This window comes from Chlorocebus sabaeus, chromosome 23, assembly GCF_047675955.1.
Source record: "Chlorocebus sabaeus isolate Y175 chromosome 23, mChlSab1.0.hap1, whole genome shotgun sequence".
Classification (NCBI taxonomy): Eukaryota; Metazoa; Chordata; class Mammalia; order Primates; family Cercopithecidae; genus Chlorocebus; species Chlorocebus sabaeus.
In genome coordinates, this window is record NC_132926.1 from 59,186,831 (window position 1) to 59,210,013 (window position 23,183).

Below are 23,183 nucleotides of genomic sequence, written 5' to 3' on the forward strand. Positions count from 1 at the left end.
GTGTGGCAATGCCCCTGGCCGGAAAACCTTTTCTAGTCATCCTTTTTAGAGGTACTAGTTTGTCATACTAAGTTATAATTAACAAAAACCAAATTTAATATTTTACACAGTCATATACAGTAGAACCAAAACCATATCATGTCCCTTGATTTTCAAAAATCCCTAATTTTGTTGTTATTGATATGTTTGTTTTTTATCCTGGTGGAGGCAGATATATCCAAACACCAAAATTCCACGTGACTCAACAGATCCTGAAAACATGCTGCATGTCCAAGAAGTTCAAAGCACTGCTTTACTATAAGAGGAAAATTTACTACTAGTTGAATTAAGACCAATTATTCTAAAATTTCTATCACATCAAACTGAAAATGTGACTTCTCAAGACATTTATATTTCATATAAGCTAATGACTATTCTTTTTTTTTTTTTTTTTTTTTTAATTTTGAGACAGAGTCTCACTCTATTGCCCAGGCTAGAGTGCAATGATGCAATCTTGGCTCACTGCAACCTCCACCTCCACCTCTACCTCTCAGGTTCAAGCGATTCTCCTGCCTCAGCCTCCTGAGTAGCTGGGATTACAGGCATGCGCCACCACATCCAGCTAATTTTTGTATGTGTGTGGGGGGGAGGGGGCAGGGGTGGGGGGCAGTCTTGTAAACTGAAGAATGTGGGGAAAATCCCAGAGAAAAACCTAGAGAAGGGGATCCCCTAATTCTGAGACTGAATGTGTGCAAAACTCAGGGTCAACCCTGAGCAGCACACGTGTAGCCAAACAGCACAGCAATTCTCACAGACTGGAAAACTCAATTGATACTTGGGTCACTGTCAAAGTCCCAGATTAAGATCTGAGTGGTGCCTGCATGAGACAGACCCGAAGAAGCAAAAGCTTTGAAAACTGAACTGAGATTAGAACCACTGCCCACAGAAGGCAAAACAGAATTTGTAATCTGAACCTAAGCAAGTTGATTGCCTGACAAAACAAAAAAATAAACAAAAAATCCCAACAGTCTCCAAAGGATTATAACAGGATGCAGAGTCTACACAATATAACATTTTGGATGTTTAAGATATAGTCCAAAGTTATTTGTCATAAAGAGTCCAAAAAATGTGACCAAATCTTAAGAGAAAAGACAATCAACAGATGTCAACCTAGAAATAACCCAGATGTTGAATGTATTATTTTTAAAACTTTTAAAAGCATTTCTAACTATGTTGTATGAAGTAAAGGTAAACATATCTGAAGTGAATGAAATGACAGCTATCAGCAAAGAAACAGAAGCTGCTGCAAAAAAAGAAAGCTGCTACAAAAAAAAAGAAAAAAGAAAAGAAAATGTTAGAACTGGAAAAAAAAAATTACCTAAAACAAAAAGTTCACATAAGTGCAATAACAGAATGAGCTGTTACTGAAGAGAATAATGGGTTGTTATTGTTATTGACAGAGCAAAGTTAGTGCAATTGAAAATAAATCTATAGAAAATATCCAATCTGAATAACAAAGATAACTTCTCCTGAGAAAAGAAGTTGAAAAAACGAACAAAGCCTCAAAGACCTATGGGACAATACCAAAATGTTCCAGAAGGAAGGATGAAAGATTGTTGCAGAAGTACTTAAAGAAACAGCAGCTGAAATTTCCCGAATTTGGTGAAAGATATAAATGTACAGATTCAAGAAGCTCAGCAAACCTCAATGAGGCTAAAATCAAAGAATACTATGCCTACACATGTTAGATTCAAACTGCTGAAAACAGAAGCTATAGGGGAAAAAATATAAGCAGCTGGAGAAAAACAACATATTTTCACAGGGGAATACCAATTCAAACAACTGTGGATTTCTCATCAGAAATCACAAAGGCCACAACGCAGTGGAAGAATACTTTCAAAGTGTTGAAAGACTTATTGACCCAGAAACCTATAAGCAGTGAAAACATCCTTCAGGACTGAAGGTGAAATAAAGTTTTCAGATGAAGTACAAATTAAGAATATTCATCACCAACAGATCTGCTCAAAAACAAATGCTGAAGGAAATTCTTTATGCTAAAAAGAAAAATTACAAGAGCAAACCTTGGGTAAAGGAAAAGCAACAAAAATGGCAAATATCTGAATAAATAAAGCAGATTATTTTTCCTCTTAAGTTCTTTAAAATAGACATGACTGTTGAAGTAAAGATTATAATACACGTATTATATAATACAGCTACAATACACGTAAACTATTCGCAATGTATGATGTATTCTTATCATAACTGAATGCTCATATTGCTAATACCTTGAGTACTCATAGTTTTGACACCAGAAACAAAGAAAGAAAAACAAACATGTTTATATAACAAGAACAACCTTTTCACCTCATAGTCCAGAGCCCAAGAGCAGACTGCACAATGGGAATGATGTGGGCAGTGGGCAACTCAAGTAGAGGCTACTGGGGAGCAGTCCTATCACTATGGAGAGACTATGAGGAATCTACTTCCTTCGAGTGTCCAACAATCAGTAGCTTGGAGTGCCCTGCTCAACTGCCAGGGAGCTGTCACTCTTTTTCTTTCTTTTTTTTTTGAGACAGTCTTGCTCCGTCCCCCAGGCTGGTGTGCAGTCGTGCAATCTTGGCTCACTGCAACCTCTGCCTCTCAGGTTCAAGCAATTCTCCTACCTCAGCCTCCCAAATAGCTGGAACTACAGGCGCGCACCACCATGCCTAGTTAATTTTTGTATTTTTTGTAGAGACGGGGTTTCACCACGTTGGCTAGGCTGATCTCAAACTCCTGACCTCAAGTGATCCACCTGCTTTGACCTCCCAAAGTGCTAGGATTACAGGCGTGAGCCACCACACCCAGCCAAGAGAGCTATCACTCTTTAAAGGTTGTAAAAACCTACTTATCTTTGTTCTGCCTCTCCATGCCTCTTCCAGGTTCCTACTGAATAGGAAAAGAGCTGCTTTCTAGTGGATGGAAAGGAATATGGAAAGTGACTGCCAAATGAGAAAGTGATGGTGGAAAAGAATACTGATGGCTTCTCTGTCTGTGGCACAGGTTCTGCATGATCAGAACTACAGTTGTCCAAGATATACAACTGAGTAGACATCTGTATTCTTTTTTTTTTTTTTTTTTTTCCTGAGACAGAGTCTTGCTCTGTCGCCCAGGCTGGAGTGCAGTGGCACGATCTCGGCTCACTGCAAGCTCCGCCTCCCGGGTTCACGCCATTCTCCTGCCTCAGCCTCCTGAGTAGCTGGGACTACAGGCGCCCGCCACCGTGCCCGGCTAATTTTTTGTATTTTTAGTAGAGACGGGGTTTCACCGTGGTCTCGATCTCCTGACCTTGTGATCCCCCCGCCTCGGCCTCCCAAAGTGCTGGGATTACAGGCGTGAGCCACTGCGCCCGGCTGACATCTGTATTCTTAATAAATGAATATTCCTTTATTCCCCCACAGCATCACCTGGTAGTAGCAGGATTAAAAAATTTAAGATTTTTTTGCTAGTATCTCTTCAATTAAAAAGTGGCACTTTGGATTCCAAACAAGATCAACAAGGACCACTAAAGCCTCCCTCCCCCACAGACTGACACTAAAAATTCTGGATAGAATACAAAAAGCAACAATATAAAAGTAAAAAAATAGCAGGCAGACTAAGGAGGGAGCCAAAATGTAAAAAATAGCCTATCCTTACAAGGATCCGTTTTGCCATTTTTTCCTGTATTCTGTCTTGACTTTTCCTGAGGATGGCGCCAACTGCAAAACTATGCTATTGGTGTGGGCAGCAATGCCTTACAAGCATAAAGGAGGGAAGGTAAATGAACCTATGCAGTTGTAAAGCTTAGTATTTTACGTGAAGTATACTACTAACTCAGGTATGTATATTTTAAGCTGCAGGGTGACCACCAAAATATATATTTAAATATAATGATATTAAACAAATATCCAGTAGATAAAACGAAATACTAATAAACATAAAGTAATACACAAGGAGAAAAGGAAAAAACTGAGGAGAAAAACAGTAAGCAAATAAAACAGTAGATCTAATCTAGCCACATCAGTAATTAAATAAATAGCCTAAACATACCCATTAGGAAACACAGATGGCTAGACTGGATATAAAAATAACTACACATATGTTGCCTAAAAAAAACCTGCTTTAAAGACATATTAAATAAGTTAAAAGCAAAACAATAAAAAAGATATGTCATGCAGACGATCTACAAGAAAGCTGTTGTGCTAAACATCAGAGTGTGTAAACTTCAGAATAAGAAATATTATCATCAATAAAAAGGGACATTATATGATAAAAGGGTCAATTTACCAAGAAGACAAAACAATCCTAAGCATCTATGTAACAAAAGAGCTTCAAAATACATAAAGGAAAAACTAAGTGAACTAAAACAAGAAATAAAAATTAAAAATATACAATTATAAAGACTTCGACACTCTTCTCTCAGTAATTGATAAAACAAGTAAATAGGTAACAGGGAAAGACAGAAAAGTATCAACCAACTTGACCTAACATTTATAGGACACTCCACCCAACAAAACAGACTACATACTCTTTTCAAAAGTACAGACAGAACATTTATCATAATAGAACATGTTCTGGGGCCATAAAGCAAACTTTAACAACTTAAAAAAATGAAAAGCATAAAACATTCTCTTATCATCACCAAATGAAACCAGAAATCAGTAATAGCTATATGGAAAATCCTCAAATTTTGGAAATTAAATAATATACTTCTAAATAACTCACAGGTCAAATAAGAGGTCACAAGGGAAACTAGAAATTATTTTTAAACTGAATGAGAGCAAAAACACAGTATCAAAATTTGTGGAATGTAGCCAAAGTTGTGCTTAGAGGGAAATACATAGCTAAACAGCAAGAGTAGGGAAAAAAGTCTCAAGACAATGATCCAAACTTCTACTTTAATAAGAAACTAAAAAACCAGGCTCGGTGCAGTGGCTCACACTTATAATTCCAGCATTTTAGGAGGCCAAGATAAGTGGCTCACTTGGGGCCAGAAGTTTGAGAGCAGCCTGGGCAACATAGCATGATGCTCTGTCTCTACAAAAAAAATAAAATAAAATTAATAAAAAAAAATTAGAAGAGCAAATTAAAACACAAAGCAAGCAGAAGAAAGAAAACAAAGAACAGAAATCAATGAAATTCACAACAGAAACAATAGGGGGAAAAAAATCAATGAAAGCAATAGTTAATTGTTTGAAAAGATCCTAAGAGGATATCAAACCTCTACCAAATCAAAATACATAAATAAACAGATAGAAGATGTAAATTACCAGTATCATCAATAAAAAGAAAAGTTTACCCTCCACAAACTCCACAAACATGGTAATAGGATAAGTACTATGACAAACAGTATGCCCATAAATTTCACAACTGAGACTGAATGGATAAATTCCCTAAAAGATACATATTTCCAAAGTTTACCATGAAGTAGTCCTGTATTTTAAAAATTGAATTTGTCATTAAAAGCCTTCCCACAGGCCGGGCACAGTGGCTCACACCTGTAATCCCTTCCCACAGGCGCGGTGGCTCACGCCTGTAATCCCAGCACAGGCTGAGGCAGGTGGATCACGAGGTCAGGAGATAGAGACCATCCTGGCTAACATGGTGATACCCTGTCTCTACTAAAAATACAAAAAATTAGCCGGGCGTGGTGGCGGGCACCTGTGGTCCCAGCTACTCAGGAGGCTGAGGCAGGAGAATGGTGTGAACCCGGGAGGCAGAGCTTGCAGTGAGCCGAGATGGCGCCACTGCACTCCAGCCTGGGAGACAGAGCAAAACTCTTGTCTCAAAAAAGAAAAAAAAAAGGCTTCCAACACACAAAACTACAATTCAGATGACTTCGTTAGTAAATTCTATCAACATTTAGGGAAGATGTAATACTAATTCCATACAACCTCTTCAAGAATATGGAATAAGAAGAAACACTCGCCCAATCACTTAATGAAGATAGCATTTCTGATATGAAAACCAAAGACATATGAAAAAGAAAACACAAATATCTGTCATGAACATAGACATAAAAGCCTAAACAAAATCTAGCAAATTGCATCCAGCAATATATAAAAAGGATAAATACATTATGATTGTGTGGGGTTTATCCCAGGAATGCAATGCTGATTCAACCTTTTTGAATCAGTTTGAAAATCATTCTAAGGGTGGGGCTTTAAAAAAAAAAAGAAAAAAATCAATATAATCTACCTTATGAATAAAGAATAAAACTATATGATTATCATAATGCAGAAAAAGCATTTGTCAAAATTAACATCCATTCATGGATAAAAACTCTCAGAAAACTAGAAACAGAAGAGAACCTTTCATTTGATTAAGCTCATTAAAAAAAAAAAACCTTACAGATAACATCTTATATCCTGAGATCATGAAAAAGGAAAGAATATTCACTATCACCACTTTTATTCAATATTACACTGGTGGTCCTACCCAGCCATTAGGACAAGAGAAAAAAAAAATGGTATAAAGACTGAGAGAAGGAAATAAAACTCCAATCACAAACAATATGATTATCTACATAGAAAATCATCGGACTCTACAAAAACATACTAAACCTAGTAAGTGTTTGGAACAGTTGCTATCATACAGGATCAACATGCAACCAAAGGGGAAATACAGAAAGTAAAGAAACAAAAGCACTAAAAACAATGAAATACTCAGCGTACAGATCTAGCACATAACACAATATATGCTAGATCCGTGTGCTAAAAGCTACAAACATCAGTGAAAGAAAATCAAGTAAGATCTAACTAAATAAATAGAGAGATTATGCTTTTAGCTTGAAGGCTCAATATTGTTAATGGGTTAATTCTCCTGAAACTAATTTATTAATTCAACACAATCCCAATTAAAATCTCAGCAGGATTTTTCAGTAGAAATCGACAAGTTGATTCTAAAATTGTAAGAAAAAGCAAAAGAACTAAAATAGCCAAGGCAAGTTTTAAAATAACAAAGTCAGAGGAGTCATTCGACTTGATTTCAAGATTCAGATTAAGTAATCATGACAGTGTAGACTGGGAAAGGATTCTCAATAGATGAATGAAACAATACAGAAATAGGTCAACCCACACATACATGGTCTGTTCATTTCTTTTTTTTTTTTTTTTTTTTTTTGAGACGGAGTCTCGCTCTGTCGCACAGGCTGGAGTGCAATTGCGCAATCTCGGCTCACTGCAAGCTCCGCCTCCCGGGTTCACGCCATTCTCCTGCCTCAGCCTCCCGAGTAACTGGGACTACAGGCGCCCGCCACTGCGCCCGGCTAATTTTTTTTTTCTATTTTTAGTAGAGACGGGGTTTCACCATGGTCTCGATCTCCTGACCTTGTGATCCGCCCGCCTCGGCCTCCCAAAGTGCTGGGATTACAGGCGTGAGCCACCGCGCCCGGCGGTCTGTTCATTTCTGAAAAAGACAGCCCAATAAAGAAAGGCTAGACTTTCAACAAATGGTGCTGGAATAATTAAATATCTGTATTTTAAAAAAAGAATATCAACCCATATCTTATACAAAAATTAACTCAACATGAATCCTAAATGTACAATGTAAATTATAAAACGTTTGGAAGAAACTAAAAGCAAAACCTTTGTGACCGTGGGTTAAAGTTAGCAAAGGATTTCATATATGTGACATTTAAAATACTATCAATAAAAAAAGAAAAGACAGCTTTCCTTTACCAAAATGTTAAACATCTGCTCTGACAAAGATACTGTTAATCGAACAAAAACACACGTCACCAGGCAGGCATGGTGGCTCACGCCTGTAATCCCAGCAGTTTGGGAGCCCAAGATGGGTGGATCACGAGGTCAAGAGATCGAGACAATCCTGGCTAACACAGTGAAACCTTGTCTCTCCTAAAAACACACAAAAAATTAGCTGGACACGGTAGCGCGTGCTTGTAGTCTCAGCTACTCGGGAGGTTGAGGCAGGAGAATCGCTTGAACTGGGGAGGCGGAGGTTGCAGTGAGCTGAGATCACACCACTGCACTCCAACCTAGCGACAGAGCGAGACTCCATCTCAACAAAAACAAAAAACAAAAACAAAAAAACAAAAAACACAAGTCACCGACTGCGGAAAAAAAAAAATTCAGAACATAAATAATTCTCAAAATTCAGTATTTTAAATGAGCAAAACAGGTCAGGTGCAGTGGCTCATGCCCGTAATCCCAACACTTTGGGAGGCCGAGGCAGGTAGACCACTTGAGGTCAGGAGTTCAAGACCAGCCTAGCCAACATGGCAGAATCCCACCTCTACTAAAAACACAAAAATTAGCTGGGTGTGGTGGTGGGCGCCTGTAATCCCAGATACTAGGGAGGCTGAGGAAGGCAAATCTCCTGAACCCAGGAGGCAGAGGTTGCAGTGAGCACAGATTGTACCAACTGCACTCTAGCCTGGGCAACAGAGTGAGACTCCATCTCAAATAAAATAAAATAAAATAAAATAGGCCAGGTATGGAATAGGCCGGGCGCGGTGGCTCACACCTATAATCCCAGCACTTTGGGAGGCTGAGGCGGGCGGACTGCCTGAGGTTAGGAGTTCGAGACCCACCTGGATAACATGGTGTAACCCTGTTTCTACTAAAAATACAAAAATTAGCTGGGCGTGGGGCCTGTAATCCCAGCTATTCAGGGTGCTGAGGCAGTAGAATCTCTTGAACCCAGGAGGTAGAGGTTGCAGTGAACCAAGATCACACCACAGCACTCCAAGCCTCGGCGACAGAGCAAGACTCTGTCTCAAATAAAATTAAAATAAAATAATAAGCAAAAGATGTAAAAAAACACATAACCCAAAAAGATAATATTCAGATGTTATGTACATAAAAAGATACTCAGCAACATTAGTCATTAGGGAATATATATTAAAGGCATGAGGTAACACTAAACACCTCTTAGAACGGCTAAAAGTCAGTGGTGTGTTGGCAAATGTTTAGCAATCAGATCTGCAGAGGAGAAGATCCAGATTTTTAGCTTTTGCTGATTTCTGTGGTAGAGTTGGGAAGACACATACTTTCCACCATACAGACATAATTAATCTCAAGAGCATAGGTAATAGGGAAATACAGTAAAGGAATTAGTGAGGAGTTTTGTATATTATTATTTTTACATATTTATAACATTAATAAAAATTTTATACATTTATAAACTTTACATATGTATATATTTAATTTTAAATTCATTGTATTTAACTCGTAATAATGGCGGTGTATTAACTAGTTCATAAAATTCCTAAAAATGTAACATGCAGTTCTTGTTAGCAAGACCAGCCTTAAGCTCACCATTGCCTAAAACTAAAACTGCTAATAACAAGTGCTGCCAAGGATATGGAAAAGCTGTCATTCTTAGTCATTATTGATGCAATGAAAAATGGTACAGCCACTTTGGAAAACAGTTTGGCAGTTTATTTAAAGTTAAGCTTATATTTACCACACAACCCAGCCACCTTACTTTGTATGTACGCTGCAAAAGTGAAAATTCATGCTCACACAAAAGTACACGTTTATATTGCTTTATTCATAAATACCCCCAACTGGAAACAACTGAAATGTCCTTCGGCTGATCAACAGACAAACCGTCATTAACAACTGATACATAGAACAAACTTAATGACTCTCAAATGCTTTATGTTAAGTTAAAGAAAGTCAAACTCTAAAAGTTTCATAATGTATGATTCCACCTATATGACATTCTAGAAAAGACAAAACTTTAGGCAGAAAACAGATCAGTGGTTGCCAGAGGCTGGAAAGAGGCTAAGAAAATCTCTTCAAGAAAAGTTGAGCATCCCTCTCTCAAGCAACTTCATAGAATAACATATTTTTATAGGATCTAAAAATAATTCATTCAAAACTTCTTAAAGGTTTCAAGACAAAGTGGTCAACTAGAATGATGCTTCTTCACAAATCTCTTTCTAGTAATTTTCCATGCTTAATGCATTTAAATACCTGTTCACAAATTTTTCCCTCTGAAACATAGGTAATTCATAATGAAATTTTCAAAAAATTCATACATTTAAAGTTGGAGGCCCAAGGATTAGAAAACAGAATTAAGAAAACAAGGCCGGGGACGGTGGCTCAGGCCTGTAATCCCAGCACTTTGGGAGGCCGAGGTGGACACATCACGAGGTCAGGAGTTCAAGACCTGCTTAGTCAACATGGTGAAACCTCGTCTCTACTAAAAATACAAAATTTAGCCAGGTGTGGTGGTGTGCACCTGTAATCCCAACTACTTGAAAGGCTGAAGCAGAGGATGCAGTGAGCCGAGATTGCACCACTGCACTCCAGCCTGGGACACAGCAAGACTCCGTCTCAAAAAAAAAAAAAAAAAAGAAAAGAAAAGAAAAGAAAACAACTTATATACACTTTTACTACCTGTTGGGTTAGAACAGCAGATATTAAACTTGTTCTCAGTTCCTCTTTATCAAAAGTGTCTCTTGTCTTAATCTACTTTCTCTTGATAATTCTCAACCACTTTTAGGGCCTCAAAGATCATCTCCACGCAATCAAGTCACTCCAGTCTTCTATACTGTTTCTGTACCTTGTGCATATTTTAATTACACATATATCACCTGTCTCTGTACCTTGTGCAGATATTTAACTACACATATATCACCTAGTATGGCAGGTATTTATTCACATGGTTGTATTTATTATATTGACTTCTGTTGGTTCATACACTCCACTAGAGGAGGGCTAGATTTCCACAAAGATCCCGGTTTAGTGTTTTCAATAAATTTAAGATAGACTCCCAAAGCTACATCTCTAGCCCATCCAGCATCCCTAGCTGCCTAATGCTATCTTCACTGATATAACATATCCTTAAGTGAAATAAACTTATTATTCCCTCCCCTAAGAATCATCTGAAGGGAGGCATTATAAGTATTCTGAATATTATCTTTTAATCTGTTATTACATCAGTTCTCTTTTCTCCTTTATTATTTGCACTTTCATTCTTTAGGCCTTTAACCTCAGACTGTTTAAAGTGCTTCCAACTCAGAACAACACAAACTGGGGCCTGTCAGGGGAGGGTGGGAGAGCATTAGGGAAAAGATCTAATGCATGCTGGGCTTAATACTTAGGTGATGGGTTGATAGGAGCAGCAAACCACCATGGCACACATTTAAGAAACCTGCAAATCCTACACAAGTACCCCAGAACTTGAAAAAATAAAATAATTTTTTTTAAAACGTGCCTCCAACTCATCCCATTTTGGGAAACAAGTCTGGCGACTCTTCAAATGATTAAACTTATTTAAAAGTTTAAAAAGTTGATCTTATAGAAGTAGAAAGTAAGTGATTAGTAGAGCCTGGGAACGGGTCAATAGTCAAAAATGGGTTAACATACAAAATTATAGCCAAATAGGAGGAATAAATTCTAGTGACTGATGATCTATATCAGAATTACCAAGGGCCTTGCAACTCAATGTTGTCTATGGACCAGAGGCACTGATATCAGGAAAGCTTATTAAAAATGCCGAATATCGGGCTCTACTCAGTCCTACAGAATCAGAATTTGCACTTCAACAAGATCCCTATTTATAAAGATTGCAAAACACGGATCTGGAACACTTTATTAAACATGCTGTTTCCAGTGAGGCACAGCCATCTGCATTTTAAAGATGAATACTGTGGATACTCCGGCACACCACAGTTTGAGAAGCACTGTTTAAAAGAAAAGTGAAGCACTGAAAGAACGTTCCTTTAAAGCAGTTTTGGTATACTAGGAAATACTGCTATATATTCTTTCCAAATTTGAAAAGAAAAAAAAAATCTGACTTTACAAATCTCATAGCCACACCACCTTCTGAAAATCAGTAACCTAAATGAGTATATTAAATAAGGGGCTGAGATGAACAATCAAAAACAAATGTGTTTACAACTTTCACGTGCGTTAACCAAGATAAATTATTCATAAACAAACTTTGCAGACTTACGGAAGAAAGGTTATAACGCTCTGGTTTTTAAAAAGTTCCATTCACATGGGAAATACAGATTATAGTTCTTTTTACTCAATTCTAAAAGACCCCCAACAGAATGATTAGCCTTCACAGTATTCTAGTTCACACTAGGGTCAATCAAGTTTGTTCTGATTCTCGCTGGTAGAAAAACTGTATCCTCCAAAAGGAATACAGGTCTTAGGATCCTGCAGACACTTTCAACACATGTACATGTTAAAGTAGCTGTATAGTAAGTATAAAGGGCTAAAAGGATACTAATCCCCAAAAATATATTCTGCAAAGTAATTTTTATTAATTTTAGGAGGTGCTGGTTTTAACTCAGGCAAACATTTACTATTAGGCTTGTGCAAAAGTAATTGCGGCTTTTGGCCATTAAAAGGGATGGCAAAAACCGCAATTACTTTGTCCCAACCTAATAAATACACATGTTCAAAATTTTGTGAGAGACACAAAGATGATCAGGAAACTAACACTAGCTGCAGGAAGCCTATAACCCGAGGGGACGTGGGGTTTGGCTGGGACATTGCACATGCAATTAGCAGAATGTGATCAGTGCTGAAAACGGTTTCCGGGTTTCCAATTTCAGGTAACTGAATTTCAGATAATGGATATTTTACAGTAATTTCCAATATGATTGGGTGCAGAGTTGAACAAGCCAAGAAAGCTTATTAAAAGTACTTCATAAGCAAGTACAGCCCACGGTAAACAATCCTCTGGGAAATTTCGTACATTTTAATTCGCATACACACACTTAAAATTAGGTTGTGAAGTGTGGGTGCTCTCATCAAACGCAAAGCAATTCAAATGTGAACTGGATATAGGAGGGCCCAATACAGTTAAGTTTACAGAGGGTGTTTCCTTTGACAAAAACAGGAACACACAGCTTCAGAGATCGCTGATCAAGCGAGAAAAGAGGAAAAAGGAGTGGACATCTGTTTCTATTTCTCCCTAGGTAACTTAGAAAAAAAAAACCACACACACACACACACACACACACACACACACACACACACACCAGCAGTTTCCTGGACTAATCCTGCCTTCAGTTTTACATTTTATGAACACTATGACCTTTTAAAAGTCTAGGAACTAAAGACAAACAAAAACAGGCAAACGCATTTACCTAATTAACAGTCCAAATCGAAAGCAGCTCCCTCAAGAGGAACCCTCAGTCCGTGAAGAGCCATTCCTGGGAAAGGGCATCCATTCGTTTCCCACAGACCCTCAGCCCCTCAGCGCTTCACTTCACTGCACTCCCCTGGCAGCGGCACACCCTTCCTCGGGAAAGGAAAAGCGAGCACCTCTCCAAAAGGGCTACTGAAGCCCCCGGAGAGCTCGGTGGAGGTTTACTGGGATGCAGAGCAAGCCCCTTCCCGGCTTGAAGAGGAGGAAGTGCAAGTGACACCGAGGAAGGCCAGCTGAGCTGGGAGAGGGCCCCTGCCATTCTCGGTTCGGTCCCGGCCCCTCAGAGGATTAGGTCGGCACCCCCGGGTCGCAGGCTGCTCTCCTGAGGAGGCCTTGCGCTCAGCCCAAGACACAGACATCTGACGGGCACCGGAGGTGGGGCTCGCGTCACAGGTGTCACCCCTAGACGGTCCTTGCAAACCCGGGGGGTGGGGAGGGAAAAGTCAGGGCAGGGGAAAGGTGAGACGAGCGACAGCGACGCAGCGCAGCACCCACAGCGACGCTCTCTCACCTCTAGGGTGGAGACAGTGCTGGTGAACAGGTCCTCTCCGTCCTCCAGATCCTCAAAGTCGGTGGGCTTCCCGTCCCCCAGTGGAGGAGGCTCCCTCTCGGCCGCCATCTTCGCTCGCCCGGACTACTGCGCGAGCTGGGCCTCGCGGACCCGTCACGTGAGCACGCACGGCTGGGCCCGCGCCGACCCGCCAGCTGCCCCGCCCCCGGCCGGCCCCTCAAGGCCCCGCCCTGCCGCGCTCGGCCCCGCCCCCGGCCTCTTGACAGCGCCCACCAGGAGCGCGAGGCTCTCGCCCCGCCCCTTTGTCCCGCCTCCTCTCAGCAAGTCCGGGACGTAGCCCTCTTTTCGCCGCCGACTTGCTGACCCGACTTATGTGACAGAATCTTGGACTTTATTACCACAGCACCTTCTTGGCGGGACTAGGCTAAATGACTTCTGTTGGCACTACCAGTTTTTAAATCTTCTGTAGAAAGTGGTAGAGCCTGGGGACCAGTCTCTAGGCTTGGATTGCACACAGGCTGAGGGCGAGATGGAGTATTGGTGGGCGAGAGACACATACTGTCTCTCAGATCTCTCTAGAACTGTCCAATAGAACTTTCTGACATGATGGAAATGTTCCCTATCTGTGCTGTCCGATACAGTAGCTACTGGCCACCTGTGACCCCTGAACACTTGAAATGTGGCCGGTGTGTGGAACTGAGTTTTAAATTTGTATTTAATTTTAATTAATTTAAATATAATTAGCCACATGTGGCCAGTGGTTACCTATTTAGTGATTGCAGCTCTAGATAATGAAAGGGCCCTGAGTAATTTATCGTCTGCTATTCACTCCAATTTTATCATGAGCCACATAATTTTTTTCACAATAAGTCAAAAGGTCTAGAAAAATGATAGGAAAATCAATGGACGATTCTTAAGAGCACATAGCCACATTCCCTGTCCTGCATTCCACCACCTTATGGAAATTCTGGAGTCTGTCATGGGCCAGAAATGTCAACCTCTTATGAAAGCTCCCAGCCTGACTTGAGGTGATTATTATACACATCCTTAAGTTTTACATGTGCGTCTATTTATTGCTTACTGCTTTCTGTCTTATGCTATGGTCATATTTATTCCCAGCTTATCTTTTTTAGTGGACATCTGAAATAGGTGAAATATAGGTCCTGATGCTTGTTACAGAGACCCACATTAAAAGTGGTTTGAAAAATGAACAAGTTTAATTGTTCCTCATGTAGGACTAGGCCTGGTGTGAAGGTTCTATGAGATCATTCAGGGATATGGGCCCCTTCCGTTGTTCTGCCCTCCCTAGGATGTGGTCTCTTCCTCATGGTTCAAGTCAGCTCACCACCACAGTTACACCACATTCCAGCCAGCAGAAAAAGAGTGAAAGGAAAACAATAATGTCACCTTCCTTTTAAGGGCACAGTTCAGAAGTTGCACACACCACTTTTGTCCACATTCCTTTGACCAACTCGTTAGCTACATGGCCGTCTCTAGCTACAGGAAACATTAGGAAGTACAGTTGTTATTTCTCCCCCCAAAAATTAGGGGTTCACTTACCCTAGAAGGAAGCAGGGAATTAGTGATCTCTGCTAGTGCATTCATGGTTTTCATGGTAGCATACCTGAACTTTCTTCTCAGCTGTGAGTTTTCTCCACCTCAGGGAGGGAATACATCACCTAGGCTTAAATCGAACACAGCATTGGCTCTTTAGTCTCAGTTATTTGTGGGGGATCAGAATCAGGTGCCTTTTCCCTAAACTCTCAGAAGCTTTGATTATCTTTCTTTCCCTAGTCAGTCTAAACTCTATGAGCCAGAACTGCAATAATTGTCTTGCTGTTTTTCTCAGCTCATCTTCTTTGGTTCCTTGCTTTTCTGTTTCACCTTCTCTGAAATCCCAAATTCAGCCATCAATTTCTCTAATCTTATATCCAGATTGCTAAAGTATTTAGCAGAATAAATCCCAACCTCAGATTGAAGATCATATAAGTCCATTATTTCCAGTCCCTACTTCTACACTGCCTAAATACCATTAGTTGTTTCGTTTCCAATTCCTTCAACTATTCTTCCCAGCATAGGTGCTAAAAAGTCATTTTCTCCTCAAGTATCCCACCATCTTTTTCTCTTCATATTCATCAAATGATTTAGCCTCCTCATTCAATGACAAAATAAAATCCACTGCGTGAATCACTTCACCTTCAAGTACGATTGAAATTCTCTTCTCTTTATGCTCCCACCAGTTGTTGTGTATATTGTAACACCTACCATGTTGTGCTGTGGTCACAGACACTGTTCTATCACCCCTAATGGATGAGGGATCATTTATGTCAGGGAGCATTCATTATTTGAGGATGGATCCTGAGTAGCCAGCCCTGTATAAGTTATTTATTGCTATAAAACAAACTACATAAACACATAGCAGCTTGTAACCATAAATATTTATTTTCTCATGGTTTTTGTGGATCAAGAATCCTCACGGTTCAAGTCAACTCACCACAACAATTAAACTGCATTCCAGCCAGCAGAAAAGGAGTCAAAGGGAAACAATGATGTTACCTTCCTTTTAAGGGCACATTCCAGACGTTGCACACACCACTTTTGTCCACATCCCTTTGGCCAGCTCATTAGTTACACAACTTAACTGGGTGCCCCTGCCTCAGGGTCTCTTAGAAGGCTGCAATCAAGGTATTGACCAGGTAGGCAGTCATCTCAAGACTCAACTGGAGAGGACCTGCTTCCAAACTCACTAGCATAGCTGGTGGCAGGCCTCACGTTATTTCTGGCTATTGGCCTGAAACTTGAGTTCCTTGCCATGTAAGCCTCTTCGTAAGGCTTCCCACACAACATGTCTGCTTGCTGCTCCCAGAGCAAAGACTTTTGAGAAAGACACAAGGAGACAGTTCTAAGAGAGGGTAAGATGGAATTAATAAGAAAAGAAGCCAGAGTGTTTTTGTAACCTAATCTCATAAGTAACATCTCATCACTTTTGCTGTATTCTATTCATTGGAAGCCCACACTCAAAGGGAGGAGTAAAACAAGGGTGTGAATAACAGGAGGCAGGGTTTTGGGGGGACATTTTAAAAGTTGCCACAAGGTCCCATAGTGCTTTGCATTCATTAAGATAGATACCCTATTAACACCCTCAGTGAAAGAATGAATGAAATGAAGCTCAGAAGAGCGAGCTAAGTGGAAGATAAAGATTTGGTAGCTGGAGCTACTGTTACATGAGAAGGCCCAGATAGTCTGGGAAGCACAACCCTAAGTCTCTAGCCTGCTAGCCTTCATCATCAGATTTTAAATTCACTGAGCCTCCACAATTGCATAAACCGATTGCTTAAAATAAATCTCTCTCTATAAATATATGCATCCTGTTGGTGCTATTTCTCTGGAGAACCCTAACTAATGCACTAGTATAAATTATTATCCTTTCAAGGAATATAAATGAAAAGAATGACAGAATAGGTCCATAACTTGTGGAAGACACAGGTTTATTTTTGTGTGTTTTATTTTAATGGGAAAGATTTGAACGTGCTTATATAAATGTATAAGGGAAAGAGGTCAAAAGGGAGCAAGAGGTTGAAAATGCAATATATAGAGAGATAATCAAAAGGATGAGATCTGAAATGTAGGAATGGGATAAAGGGCAGGTAGATAAATAAATTTGTCTTAAAAAGGAGAAAGGATTCTTCCTCTGAGACTGGAGAGTTGGAGGTGAGAGTTTGTATTAGTCAGCCATTGTTACATAACTATCCATCCCAAAATGTAGTGGTTGAAAACAACCACTGCTTATTATTTCTCATGAGTCTGCAGATTAAGTAGGCAGTTCTACTGGACCAGATTTGGCAGATCTTGTCTTCAGGCTTGTTCATGCTCTGTGTCAGCTGATAGATTGGCTGAGACTGGCTGGGCTAGGAAGGTCTTGGCTAGGACAATTCAGCTGTGCTCCATTTGCTCTCATCCTCCAGCAGGTTAGCTTGGGCTTCTGTTCAAGGTCCTAACTGAGCTCCAAACAGAATGCAGAAATATGCAAGCACTTCTTCAAGCCTCCACAAAAGGAAGTTACATGGGCAAGCGCAAGATCAGAATGAGAAGGGACTACAATATTGTAGGGCAAAGGGTGTGGAAAAGGGAGGTCATTAACTGGGGCGATGAATGCAATCAGTGTAACTCAGTGGATGTATTTGTAGACTTGTTTGTAAATATAGGGGCAAGAAATGAAAAAAGTCAATACCCAAAAGCAATATTTTTCGGGGGTGGGGGAAAGTTAATTACTAAGAGAAAAGAAATTAGTGTCAGTATAGATGGTATAAGGAAAAGTATTTTCAGTAGATTGTGCGTAGAATTGGAGAGAACATTCACTAGGAACATATAAAGGATTGACAAGTAGTATTGAAAGTCCAAATGAGGTGGAGACAATATGATAGAAATAATCTCTACATTTATGAGATTTTCTCCAGTAGCCTAGCAATGTTGGTGTAGGAGTGGAGGTGGATAGTTGGATTGATTCAATGTTAGACTTTTTAAGGATGATCTTGGTGGAGAACAAGGGAACTAAGGATTTTAAAGCCTCTCAGTAGGAGTGAGCAGAAATGTGTGGTTTCCAATGACAAGGAGAGATAGCAGGTGTCACATATTTCAAAGAAGGGGGATTTTTTTTTCAAGACTATTGATGGATTAGCCAGGTGTGGTAGCACGCACCTCTAGTTCCAGCTACTTGGGAGGCTAAGGCAGGAGGATCCCTTGAGCCCAGGAGATTGAGTCTGCAGTGAACTATGATTGTGCCACTGCACTTCAGTCTAGGCAAAACAGCAAGACTCCATCTCTTAAGAAAAAAAAGTGACAGTATAAAAGTGGTATTTGGAACCCATCACAAGCTGTATTTAGGGGGTTTTACTCAAGGCAGGAGGGTTGAGGAAACTTTCTGTGAAAAATTAGAGAATATATAGAAAGTGAAGGGAGGGGCCTTATCTTTGAACATAGCTCTTGGTGAGTGAGGTTACATATAGGACAGCAGCCTTGAACAAATAAGAATTTATTATGATCTTCTTTGCTATGGTATTGGGAAAAATAATCATTTGATTGCTTAAATAAGTATGATTGGTTATCGTTAAGTGAAAATATTTTAAGATTCTTACTGGAAAATAATGAAAGGCTTCACAATTGTTTGAAAGAAAGCAAAGGAAGGAAGGAAAGGTGGAAGGAAGGAAAGGTGAAAGGAAGGGAGGAAGAGAGGGCAGGAAGAAAAGAGGGCTGGATAAAGGGAGGAAGGGATGCAGAGAGGGAAGAAGGGAGATAGATGGCCAAGTATAATGTTGTTGTTTATACTATACACAGGCCATAAATGCAAACAAATAAATTCCTATTACTATAAAAGTGTGGGCCAACCCTTAATCAGTGACATTACTAAGAACTGTGAAATGGTTACACATTTGAACCTTCAACAGCATGGGTTTGAACTTTGTGGATCCACTTAATCTTGGATTTTCTTCTGCCTCTGCTACCCCGAGACAGCAAGACCAACTTCTCTTCTTCCTCCTCCTCCTCTACCTACCCAACAAGAAGATGATGAGGATGAAGAACTTTGTGACAGTCTACTTGCACTTAATAAATAGTAAATATATTTTCTTTTATTTACAATTTTCTTAATAACATTTCCTTTTCTCTAGCTTACTTGATTGTAAGAATACAGCATATAATACATATAACATACAAAATTTGTGTTAATCACCTGTTATGTTATTGATAAAGTTTCTGGTCAGCAGGAGGCAATTAGTAGTTAAGTTTTTGGGAGTCACAACTTATATGCCAATTTTGTATTTTGGGGGAGGAAGGTCAGGGCTTCTAATCCCTGCACTGTCCAAGGGTCCATTGTATAGTGCGACTCCTATGTCTCAGTGCCTGAATGGCAGCAGAGTGCTGCAGACTAAAGCATCTTTTCATAATAATTGTTTCTTCTTCTTCTTCTTCTTCTTCTTCTTCTTCTCCTTCTTCTTCTTCTTCTTCTTCTTCTTCTTCTTCTTCTTCTTCTTCTTCTTCTTCTTCTTCTTCTTCTTCTTCTTCTTCTTCTTCGTGCAATGGCACGATCTTGGCTCACTGCAACCTCCGCCTCCTGGGTTCAAATGATTCTCCTGCCTCAGTCTCCCGAGTAGCTGGGGTTACAGGTGCCCGCCACCACGCTCTGCTAATTTTTGTATTTTTAGTAGAGACGGGGTTTCACCATGTTGGCCAGGCTGGTCTTGGACTCCTGACCTTGTGATCCACCTGCCTCGGCCTCCCAAAGTGCTGGGATTACAGGCGTGAGCCACCGCGCCCGGCTATAATAATAATATAACTGTTTCGGCCAGGCGCGGTGGCTCACGCCTGTAATCCCAGCACTTTGGGAGGCCGAGGAGGGTGGATCACAAGGTCAGGAGATCGAGTCCACGGTGAAACCCCGTCTCTACTAAAAATACAGAAAAAAAATTAGCGGGGCGCGGTGGTGGGCGCCTGTAGTCCCAGCTACTCAGGAGGCTGAGGCAGGAGAATGGCGTAAACCCGGGAGGCGGAGCTTGCAGTGAGCTGAGATCGCGCCACTGCACTCCAGCCTGGGCGACAGAGCGAGACTCCGTCTCAAAAAAAAAAAAAAAACCAAAAAAAAAACAAAAAACAAAAAAAAACCTGTTTCTTCTTTTGCATTTCCTTTTTTTTTTCCTTTGAGAGGGAGTCTTGCTCTGTCGCCCAGGCTGGAGGGCTGGAGTGCAGTGGTGGCAGGATCTCAGCTCACTACAACCTCCGCTTCCTGGGTTCAAGCCGATTCTCCTGTTTCAGCCTCCTGAGTAGCTGCGATTACAGGCGCCCACCACCACACCCGGCTGATTTTTGTATTTATAGTAGAGACACGGTTTCCCCATGTTGGCCAGGCTGGCCTCAAACTCCTGACCTCAGGTGATCCACCCACCTCAGCCTCCCAAAGTGTTGGGATTACAGGCCTGAGCCACCGTGACCCGCTGCATTTCTTGAACACCATAAAGAAAACCCTGATTCCCCCTCTGTTAAAAAAAAAACAAAAACAAAAACAAAAAACTCATACTGTAAACTGCTGCTGTGCTGCTGTCACCCCAAAATTCCCTGGAAACAAAAACTTCACCCTACATCTCTGAGCCTGTGTTTTCCTGCTGCCCACCTGCTCCCCACTCCCCTGGCCAGAAGTGTCCAGTGGTGCACCACTACAGTCACCGCCAACTGTGCAGCAACACAGGACTCACACTCAGAAGCGCTTCATGCTTAGCTTAATGCTCTGCTGTAACCGACTTGAAATTCTTAATAATTATGAACAAGGGGACCCACATTTTCATTTTGCACTGGGCGTTGCAAATTATGGAGCTGGTCCTGACTCCCATCTGCCAGTCATGACAGCACCAGAGGACACCAGGAATGTTGAGTGACTCATCACCCTAGGGCAGGGGAAGACTAGCTGGTGTTCCACTCACTGCTTTTCCCAAGAGAATTTGATGGGGTGACTTTGGTCTTTGCCACCAATACCTCTCACTCTCTACTTCTGGGAGGAGCAGGAATGAATGTTATAGATATTTACATATTAATAACTTTTGTCCCATCACACATCCTTTTGAGGACAATAAGTCAAGTTCTGACATAAATTATGATATGTATGTGTATATGGTTAACTTTACAAGGACTAGCACATGTAAAGAAAGGCTTAAAACAATTTTTCTGTCAACCAAAACATTAGCAACAAAATAAGGAAGAGAAGACTTAGTATTTCCAAGAGTCTTTAGAGCGTTTTAGAAGTACGGAATTCCAGGGACAGATTCATTTACTTGAGTGAGTTAAAATGAGAATGGAAACTATTAAACATTGAGAAAAGACCTAAGGAAATAAGACACAGTGTTAGGGGCTAGGTAAAGAAACTGGACCAAAACCAAAACAAAATGAAGCAAAACTAAAACATAGTTTACTGCAACCTCTTTTTTTCAATTCTAGTCATGAACCCTGTCTCCTACATCAGAGAGTTTCTTGTTCCAGTGAAAGATTATATCTTTCTGTCCTTCGTCACCCTTGACATGGTACCTTATACACTGTAGTCCTCAATCAATATTTGTTGTTTGATTGAAAATAGTAAATCTCAAAGAGAAACAGAGTCCATTCTTTTAGATCAAAGGAAGCAAACTGTTAGCCTGTAGGCTTGACACAGATAGGTTTTATTTGGTCTGCACTTTTTTTTTATATTTTATTCAACTGGCAATATTTAAGAATCAAGAAATCTCACATAAAAATTTAGATTTCTGGCTTCTCTTTAAATCTGGCTGCATGTAACCCATATCTCTGTGAGCATATGCTCTCCAGTATTCCATGGCCCCAGTTCACCCTGTGTCCGGATATCCAATGTGAATGCATTTTCCTCTCCTGTGGCAAAGACTGGGTTGATTCCCCAAATCCATTCCTACCCTATTCTTACTTCACCCAGGTTTTGGCAGGCATCATGGCAACCCAGAACAAAGGGAACTTTTCCTCCTTTCTTACAGCCAGGGGTGGCCATGTGAATAAGTATGGCCTGCCTATTTAATGCAAACAGAGTTATACGTGTAACTTCTGGAAAATGTCTTTAAAAAAGGAAGGCTTGCCTTTCCCACACTTTCTCCTTCTGCAGGCTAGAATTCAAATGTAATTGCTAGAGCTCCAGCAGCTATCTTGGACCATAAAGTAAACTTGGTCCTGGTATAGCAACAAAGTAGGCAGGGCCTGAGTCCCCAGTTCTGAGAATCTGCTGCAGCAGCCCAGAGGTGCCTGCCTTAGGCTATTACATGAGATAGAAATAAACTCTGATCTTCTTAAGCTATCGTTTGAGAACTTCTGTCACATGCAGCCAAATCTAATCCTGAATAATACAACTACAAATCACTGCTGAGAAACAGAATTCTTCTTTATCACGGTTGCTATTATTAAAATGTAAATACTATTTTAAAAAATCAAAGTCTGGAAAGAAGAGTGTATGCAGGCCATTCCATAGTTTAAAACTGGTAGTTGTGCATTCCATGAACGTAAATGGGTTGGGGTTCCTCTATCTCTGGTAATATTGCCTGGTGGAGAAGCATGCAGGCTTTGGAGTTTCTGTGACTCAGTCTCATCATCTATAAGGTGAGGATAATAAAAATAGTAACTTTCTTAATGGATTATTGAAAAAACTGACAACATAATGTGCATAACCAATATGAAAATCTCAATCCTTAAATTCTGGACAGATGAGACAGAATGGTGGCCTGGAGGTGGTAAGGCATATGGAGCTAGAGGTTCATTGTTACTTTCTGCTTAATCTGCTCTTCCTACACCGTAAAGTATTCTTTTTTTTTTTTTTTTTTTTTGAGACAAAATCTTACTCTGTTGCCCAGGCTGGATGCAGTGGCAGGCTCTTGGCTCACCACTGCAAACTCTGCCTCCCAGTTTCAAGGGATTCTCCTGTCTCAGCTTCCTGAGTAGCTGGGATTACAGGCATGTGCCACCCATGCCCGACTAATTTTTGTATTTTTAGTAGAGTTTCATC

At 40.4% G+C, this 23,183-nt stretch overlaps 1 protein-coding gene across 1 annotated transcript in view; it reads right to left on the bottom strand.

The window, feature by feature from the left end:
• SNX2 (sorting nexin 2) overlaps positions 1 to 13,810 on the bottom strand; it is a 54,049-nt gene extending 40,239 nt beyond the window's left edge. The window contains 1 exon segment of the mRNA XM_008014249.3: positions 13,646 to 13,810. Coding sequence (XP_008012440.2) covers positions 13,646 to 13,753 — 108 coding nt within the window. The 5' untranslated portion in view covers positions 13,754 to 13,810.
• Positions 13,811 to 23,183: the final 9,373 nt, after the last annotated feature.